General features: G+C 32.7%; 1 protein-coding gene across 1 annotated transcript; it reads left to right on the forward strand.

Annotated features, from left to right (window-relative positions):
* The first annotated feature begins 1,185 nt into the window (after positions 1-1,185).
* LOC126555777 (uncharacterized) lies at positions 1,186-2,313 on the forward strand. The gene has a single exon (XM_050210657.1). It carries the CDS (start codon positions 1,549-1,551, stop codon positions 2,311-2,313), a length of 765 nt encoding a protein of 254 aa, XP_050066614.1. The 5' UTR covers positions 1,186-1,548.
* Positions 2,314-10,118: the final 7,805 nt, after the last annotated feature.

The raw sequence follows: 10,118 nt of genomic DNA on the forward strand, positions 1-10,118 counted from the left end.
ATTTTTCAATGATTCCTTACATTTATTTCAACTAAAATAAGTATATATTCAATATAATCAAGATTCATTCCATTTTTTTCTGGACTTTTCTAAGATTCCTTCATATTAACCTCAAATATGTATTATTTGCATTAGAATTTTCGTAAAATTCAATATTTTTTTTTAGATTTTTCAAAGATTCCTTGCATATAACATTAAATATGTATTATATCAAAAAAATTTACCATTTATTCCATTTTTTCTTTCTGAAATTATCCAAGATTCCTTGAATTTATAACCTCAAATATGTATTATTACCATTATAATCTTCGTAAAATTCAATATTTTTCTAGTTTTTTCAATGATTCCTTGCATATATAACCTCAAATATGTATTATTTCCAGTATAATCTTCGTAAAATTCAATATTTTTCTAGTTTTTTCAATGATTCCTTGCATATATAACCTCAAATATGTATTATAATCCATTAGAATCTTTGTAAAATTCAATATTTTTCTAGATTTTTCATTGATTCCTTGCATTTATAACCTCAAATATGTATATTTCCATTAAATCTTCGTAAAATTCAATATTTTTTTAAATTTTTCAAAGATTCCTTTCTTTTATCACCTAAAATAAGTATTATATCCAATATAATCAAGATTCATTCCATTTTTTCCTGGACTTTTCCAGATTCCTTGAATTTATATCCTTTAATATGTATTATATCCAAAAATATCACAACTTAATCCATTATTTTCTGGAATTTTTCAATGATTCCTTGCATTTATAACCTCAAATATGTATTATTTGCATTAGAACCTTCGTAAAATTCAATATTTTTCTAGATTTTTCAAAGATTCCTTGCATTCATAACATTCTATATGTATTATACCCAAAAAAATTTACCATTTATTCCATTTTTTTCTGAAATTATCCAATATTCCTTGAATTTATAACCTCAAATATGTATTATATCCAAAACATCACCATTAATTCCATTATTTTCAGGATTTTTCAATGATTCCTTGCATTTATAACCTCAATATTATTATAATCCAAAAATATTCAACCATTAATTTCCATTAGTTTCTTGAATTTTTTTCCAAGAATCCTTGAATTTAATAAATTCACATATGTATTATTTCAGTATAATCTTCGTAAAATTCAGATTTTTATAGATTTTTCATACTCCCTACATTTGTGGCGACGTGAACAATACACAACGAGCCGCCCAAATTATTTACGATGTCGACAGCGTACAATAGGAAAAACCCATGTTCTAGAATATTCCACGATGGTCTCGCTAGAGTATACTCGGGGATGTTCTAGAACAAAGCGGAGCCTATAAATACCAGCTGATCAGATGCTCAATTTTCATTCCGTCAGTGACTACGTATCGCGACTTACCGTGTTGTTCAGTTCGCAGTAATATTGTACGCGTAATTGGTATTTGTTTGTTATATTTCATTCTTGTACATACATATCACAGTAATATAGTGCTTAATATTTTATAAATTGTGAGTGATTATTTATTACCATAAACCACAAATTGGTGACCTCGACGTGATGGAAAACAATGAATCGTCAGTAGCCAGAGTCGCGGTGAAAATTCCCGAGTTCATTTCGTCGGATCCTGAACTTTGGTTCGCCATGGTCGAGGGAAGTTTTGCCAGCGCAGGTATCAAGATCGACAGTACGAAATTTGGGTATGTTGTCGGCGCATTACCACCCAAATATGCGGTTGAAGTGAAAGATATCATAATGGCACCACCATCGGAAAACAGGTACGTAAAAATTAAACAAGAATTGGTCAAACGTCTCAGCGCATCCCAAGAAGAAAAAACTCGCCAACTATTGGAACGGGTCGAAATGGGTGATAGAAAACCATCGCAATTTTTACGCCATCTTCAAAGCCTAGCTGACACCTCCATTCCTGAAACACTGTTAAAAACGCTGTGGATGGGCCGACTACCGAAAAGTATTCAGGTAGCGCTGGCGATCGTCAAGGACTGCAAACTCGAGGACCTCGCAGCACACGCAGATAATATGCAGACGCGTCTGGTCCTATGCTACCTCAGATCGCGGAATCAAGTGAGTAATACTCTGGAAGCTACGTTAAATCTTAAGCTTTCACAGCTAGCGCTAGGGATTAATCAGGAAATCACGGCGCTGAGAAAAGAAATCGCTGAGATCAACACCCGTCCTGCACGTGGGCGAAGCCCCGATCCTAGTGCCCATCGTTCAAGATCTCGATCACGAAGTCGTAATTCACACGGTGTCAATGGAATGTTGTTGGTATCACTGGCGTTTTGGAACCCCAGAAATGTGTAAAGCCATGTACATATAAGTCGGAAAACTAGAAAGGCAATCACTGATGGCGGCCAGTGAGCCAATGCCATTTCCACGCCGCCTATTTCTAACCGATCGTGTCTCACGAATACAATTTCTTATTGACACTGGAGCCGATTTATGTGTATACCCACGCAGTGTGGTTCAAGGTCAACGAGATAAATCGGACTACTCCCTATCAGCAGCCAACGGGACGACCATTGCTACGTACGGAACTATTACACTTGCTCTTGATTTCGGACTTCGTCGAGTTTTCACTTGGAGATTTGTGGTCGCGGATGTATCAAGCCTATCATTGGTGTGGATTTTTTAAACCATTATAATCTTCTGGTAGATATACGTAATCAACGTCTCTTGGACGGTCTCACGCAACTCACTGTACAGGGTCAAGCTGCGAAATGCGACATACAATCCATCAAAACAGTTGTCGGAACGACAAGGTACCATGACTTATTACAGGAGTATCCTGAGATAACCCGACCTGTTGGAGTAATCAAGGACATCAAACACAACACCAAACATTACATCCAGACGACACCAGGATCTCCGTCGCGTGTAAACCAAGGCGTCTAGCCCCTGACAAACTCAAGGGAGCCAAAAAGGAGTTTGAGACTATGCTAAATTTGGGTATAGCTCGACCTTCTAAAAGCCCTTGGTCTTCACCACTCCACCTGGTTTCAAAGAACACTACGGACGCATGGCGACTCTGTGGAGATTATCGTGCACTTAATACTCGAACTATCCCAGACCGCTACCCAGTTCGTCACATCCAGGATTTCACACACTTCCTTCACGGAAAAAACATTTTCTCAACAATCGATCTGGTAAGAGCCTATAATCAAATTCCTGTAGCAGAGGAAGATATCAATAAAACGGCCATAATAACACCATTTGGACTTTTCGAGTTTCCTTTTATGTCTTTCGGACTCAGAAACGCAGCTCAGACGTTCCAACGTTTTATTGACGAAGTACTCCGTGGACTTGAGTTTTGTTTCAGTTATATCGATGATATACTGGTAGCTTCTACTTCTGAAGAAGAACATATCAAGCACTTACAGATCATTTTCAATCGGTTACGTGAATACTCTCTAGTAATCAACCTTCCAAGTGCGTTTTCGGACAAAAAGAAGTCAAATTCCTAGGTTACCTTATTTCCACAGATGGCACACGTCCTTTACCTGACAGAATCGACGACATCTTGAAATACAAGAAACCGACATCAGCAAAAGGGTTACGACAGTTCCTGGGTATGATAAACTTCTATCGACGTTTTATACCCGGAGCTTCAGAAGCACAAGCACCATTGAACGTCTTACTGGTTCCCAATCTCAAAGGCAAAACTCCTATCAACTGGACACCTGAAGCTACTGCTGCTTTCGAAAATTGTAAAGAAAAACTTGCCTCAGCCACGTTACTTGCTCATCCTCGCGACAATGCACCATTGGCCATTGTAAGTGATGCTTCTGACACCGCAGTGGGCGCGACTCTCCAACAATTCGTCAACAAGGGATGGCAGCCTCTCGCATTCTTTTCAAAAAAACTTTCAGTAACTGAATCTAAATACGGAGCCTACGATCGTGAACTCCTTGCTATCTATCTTGCTGTCAAACATTTTCGACACATGGTAGAAACTCGCAATTTTACCATTTTCACTGACCACAAACCCATCACTTTCGCCTTTCAGCAGAAACTTGAAAAGTGCTCACCACGCCAATTTCGTCACCTAGATTATATCTCACAGTTTACTACAGACATAAGATATGTGCCAGGTAAACAGAACATCGTGGCCGACGCTCTCTCTCGAGTGGAAGTTCTTTCGGATACACTGGATTATACTGCCCTGGCTAAATCTCAACAAGAAGACGACGAATTAAAAACGTATTTACGGAGTGACACTGGACTACAGCTTAAGCAAATTCAAATGCCCGGCATGGATGTTCCTGTGTTTTGCGACACCATGACACCAACCGCCCGACCTTTTATTACAAAATCTTTTCGACGTGCTGCTTTTAATACTGTCCATCGTCTTTCACATCCAGGCATAAAAGCCACTACCCAATTGGTAACACAACGGTTTGTATGGCCTTCTATCAACAAGGACTGTAAACAATGGGCCCGAGCATGCATCGAGTGTCAACGAGCTAAAATAACACGTCATGTTTCAGCACCACTTGGTTCATTTCCTCAACCATCACAAAGATTCGAACATGTACATTTAGACTCATCATTATGCCATATTCAGAAGGATTCCGCTACTGCCTTACGTGTATCGATAGATTTACTCGATGGCCGGAAGTGATACCTTGGAGAACCAAGAAGCAGAGACTGTCGCCCGAGCATTTTATACACATTGGATTTCAAGATTTGGTACACCTCTTATTATAACGACTGATCAAGGGAGACAATTCGAATCAAACCTTTTCAAGTATCTAGGATATTTGACTGGTACAAATCACCTTAGGACTACGGCCTACCACCCTTCAGCAAACGGTATGGTAGAACGAAGCCATCGACAGCTTAAGGCCGCTATCAAATGTCACCAGAACAAACGGTGGACTGAAATACTCCCAACAGTCTTATTAGGCATACGAGCAGCTTGCGCGAGGATCTGAAGTCCACATCCGCAGAACTTGTATTCGGAGAACCACTTCGTCTACCTGGTGAATTTCTCTCAACAAGATCAGATGACGCTAAGTTTGAGAACAGCAGCAGAGTTCATCAAGGATCTTCGACACCAGATTCGCCAGATACAACCGGTAAATGGAACCTGCCACGGAGAAAAGAAAAATTTCATATTTAAGGACCTCGCCACCTCCAAACAAGTGTTTATTCGTCATGATGGACCGAAAAACTGTCTACAAATGCCGTACGACGGCCCATACCCAGTTGTAAGTCGCAATCGGAAAACCTTCTGCATTGACGTGAAAGGGAAAAAGATAACAGTGACTATTGATAGACTGAAACCAGCCTACATAATTGCTGATGACATACACGAGGAGGTTAGCTCCAGAAACATGAAACATGCCACACCCGAATCTATCGCAAATAAGGAACCAAAAACAGAAGAACCGACACCAGAAACAAAAGACAGGAAAACGCGTTCCGGTAGAAGAGTCCATTTCCCGAACGTCTTCAAATAAGTTCCTGCTGACTCCATCACTGGTAGGGGGGTGATGTGGCGACGTGAACAATACACAACGAGCCGCCCAAATTATTTACGATGTCGACAGCGTACAATAGGAAAAACCCATGTTCTAGAATATTCCACGATGGTCTCGCTAGAGTATACTCGGGGATGTTCTAGAACAAAGCGGAGCCTATAAATACCAGCTGATCAGATGCTCAATTTTCATTCCGTCAGTGACTACGTATCGCGACTTACCGTGTTGTTCAGTTCGCAGTAATATTGTACGCGTAATTGGTATTTGTTTGTTATATTTCATTCTTGTACATACATATCACAGTAATATAGTGCTTAATATTTTATAAATTGTGAGTGATTATTTATTACCATAAACCACACATTTATCACCTAAAATAAGTATTATACCAATATAATCAAGATTCATCCATTCTTTACTGGATTTTTCTAAGATTCCTTGCATGATATAACCTCAAATATGTATTATTTCCATTAGAATCTTCGTAAAATTCTATTTTTTTTAAATTTCAATGATTCCTTACATTTATCACCTAAAATAAGTATTGTATCCAATATAATCAAGATTCATTCCATTTTTTCCTGGACTTTTCCAAGATTCCTTGAATTTATATCCTTAAATATGTATTATATCCAAAAATATCACCACTTAATCCATTATTTTCTGGAATTTTTCAATGATTCCTTGCATTTATAACCTCAAATATGTATTATATCCAAAAACATCACCATTAATTCCGTTATTTTCAGGATTTTTCAATGATCCTTGCATTTATAACCTCAAATATGTATTATATCCAAAAATATCACCATTAATTCCATTTTTCTAGATTTCAAGATTCCTTGAATTTATAACCTCAATATGTATTATTACCATTATAATACTTCGTAAAATTCAATTTTTCTAGATTTTCAAATGATTCCTTGCATATATAACCTCAAATATGTATTATTCCCATTAGAATCTTTGTAAAATTCAATATTTTTCTAGATTTTTCATTGATTCCTTGCATTTATAACCTCAAATATGTATTATTTCCATTAGAATCTTCGTAAAATTCAATATTTTTTTAAACTTTTCAAAGATTCCTTACTTTTATCACCTAAAATAAGTATTATATCCAATATAATCAAGATTCATTAAATTTTTTCCTGGACTTTTCCAAGATTCCTTAATTTATATCCTTAAATTGTATTATATCCAAAAATATCACAACTTAATCCATTATTTTCTGGAATTTTTCAATGATTCCTTGCATTTATAACCTCAAATATGTATTATTTGCATTAGAACCTTCGTAAAATTCAATATTTTTCTAGATTTTTCAAAGATTCCTTGCATTCATAACATTAAATATGTATTATACCGAAAAAAATTTACCATTTATTCCATTTTTTTCTGAAATTATCCAAGATTCCTTGAATTTATAACCTCAAATATGTATTATATCCAAAACATCACCATTAATTCCATTATTTTCAGGATTTTTCAATGATTTCTTGCATTTATAACCTCAAATATGTATTATATGCATTAGAATCTTCGTAAAATTCAATATTTTTCTAGATTTTTTAAAGATTCCTTGCATTCATAACATTAAATATGTATTATATCCAAAGAATTCACCATTTATTCCATTTTTCTCTGGATTTTTCCAAGATTCCTTGCATTCGTAACCTTAAATATGTATATATCCAAAAAAATTTACCATTTATTCCATTTTTTCTGAAATAATCCAAGATTCCTTGAATTCATATACCTTAAATATGTATTATATCTAAAAATATCACCATAATTCCTTGAATGTATAATCTCAAATTTGTATTATATCCAAATATATCACCATTAATTCCATTATTTTCTGGAATTTTCCAAGAATCCTTGAATTTAAAATTCAAATATGTATTCTTTCCAGTATAATCTTCGTAAAATTCAAGATTTTTCTAGATTTTTCAATGACTCCTTACATTTTATCACCAAAATAAGTATTATATCCAATATAATCAAGATTCATTCCATTCTTTACTGGATTTTTCTAAGATTCCTTGCATATATAACCTCAAATATGTATTATTCCATTATAATCCTCGTAAAATTCTATATTTTTTTAGAGATTTTCAAAGATTCCTTGCATTCATAACATTAAATATGTATTATATCCAAAAAAATTTACCATTTATTCCATTTTTTTCTGAAATTATCCAAGATTCCTTGAATTATAACCTCAAATATGTATTATATCCAAAAAACATCACCAATAATTATTATTTTCAGGATTTTTCAATGATTCCTTGCATTTATAACCTCAAATATGTATTATATCCAAAATATCACCATTATTCCATTATTTTCTGGACTATTCCAAGATTCCTTGAATTTTAACCTCAAATATGTATTATTACCATTAAATCTTCGTAAAATTCAATATTTTTCTAGATTTTTCAATGATTCCTTGCATATATAACCTCAAATATGTATATTTCCATTAGAATCTTCGTAAAATTCAATATTTTTCTAGATTTTTCAATGATTCCTTGCATTTATAACCTCAAATATGTATTTTTGCATTAGAATCTTCATAAAATTCAATATTTTTTTCAGATTTTCAAAGATTCCTTGCATTCATAACATTAAATATGTATATATATCCAAAGAATTCACCATTTATTCCATTTTTCTCTGGATTTTTCCAAGATTCCTTGCATCGTAACCTTAAATATGTATTATATCCAAAGAATTTACCATTTATTCCATTTTTTTCTGAAATAATCCAGATTCCTTGAATTCAATAACCTTAAATTTGTATTATATCTAAAAATATCACCATAATTCCTTGAATGTATAATCTCAAATTTGTATTATATCCAAATATATCACCATTATTCTATTATTTTCTTCTGGAATTTTCCAAGATCCTTGAATTTATAAATTCAAATATGTATTCTTTCCAGTATAATCTTCGTAAAATTCAAGATTTTCTAGATTTTTCAATGACTCCTTACATTTATCACCTAAAATAAGTATTATATCCAATATAATCAAGATTCATTCCATTCTTTACTGGATTTTTCTAAGATTCCTTGCATATATAACCTCAAATATGTATTATTTCCATTATAATCCTCGTAAATTCAATATTATTTTAGATTTTTCAAAGATCCTTGCATTCATAACCTCAAATATGTATTATATCCAAAAATATCACCATTAAATTCATTATTTTCTGGACTATTCCAAGATTCCTTGATTTATAACCTCAAATATGTATTATTACCATTATAATCTTCGTAAAATTCAATATTTTTCTAGATTTTTCCAAGATTCCTTGAATTTATATCCTTAAATATGTATTATATAAAATATCACCACTTAAAACCATTATTTTCTGAAATTTTTCAATGATTCCTTGCATTTGTAACCTCAAATATGTATTATTTGCATAGAATCTTCTTCGTAAAATTCAATATTTTTTTAAATTTTTCAATGATTCCTTACATTTATCAACTAAAATAAGTATTATATCCAATATAATCAAGATTCATTCCATTTTTTCCTGGACTTTTCTAAGATTCCTTGCATATATAACATCAAATATGTATTATTTGCATTAGAATCTTCGTAAAATTCAATATTTTTTTAGATTTTTTAAAGATTCCTTGCATTCATAACATTAAATATGTATTATATTCAAAAAAATTTACCACTTATTCCATTTTTTTCTGAAATTATCCAAGATTCCTTGAATTTATAACCTCAAATATGTATTATATCCAAAAACATCACCATTAATTCCGTTATTTTCGGGATTTTTCAATGATTCCTTGCATTTATAACCTCAAATATGTATTATATCCAAAAATATCACCATTAATTCCATTATTTTCTGGACTATTCCAAGATTCCTTGAATTTATAACCTCAAATATGTATTATTCATATAATCTTCGTAAAATTCAATATTTTTCTAGATTTTTCAATGATTCCTTGCATATATAACCTCAAATATGTATTATTTCCATTAGAATCTTTGTAAAATCAATATTTTTCTAGATTTTTCATTGATTCCTTGCATTTATAACCTCAAATATGTATTATTTCCATTAGAATCTTCGTAAAATTCAATATTTTTTTAAACTTTTCAAAGATTCCTTACTTTTATCACCTAAAATAAGTATTATATCCAATATAATCAAGATTCATTCCATTTTTTCCTGGACTTTTCCAAGATTCCTTGAATTTATATCCTTAAATATGTATTATATCCAAAAATATCACAACTTAATCCATTATTTTCTGGAATTTTTCAATGATTCCTTGCATTTATAACCTCAAATATGTATTATATCCAAAAACATCACCATTAATTCCGTTTTTTTCGGGATTTTTCAATGATTCCTTGCATTTATAACCTCAAATATGTATTATATCCAAAAATATCACCATTAATTCCATTATTTTCTGGACTATTCCAAGATTCCTTGAATTTATAACCTCAAATATGTATTATTACCATTATAATCTTCGTAAAATTCAATATTTTTTTAAACTTTTCAAAGATTCCTTACTTTTATCACCTAAAATAAGTATTATATCCAATATAATCAAGATTCATTCCATTTTTTCCTGG

Source organism: Aphis gossypii, unplaced genomic scaffold, assembly GCF_020184175.1.
Source record: "Aphis gossypii isolate Hap1 unplaced genomic scaffold, ASM2018417v2 Contig01092, whole genome shotgun sequence".
NCBI classification, from domain to species: Eukaryota; Metazoa; Arthropoda; class Insecta; order Hemiptera; family Aphididae; genus Aphis; species Aphis gossypii.

Coding starts and splice junctions, on each gene's coding strand:
- LOC126555777 (XM_050210657.1), top strand. CDS start 1,549: ATGGAAAACAATGAATCGTCAGTAGCCAGAGTCGCGGTGAAAATTCCC.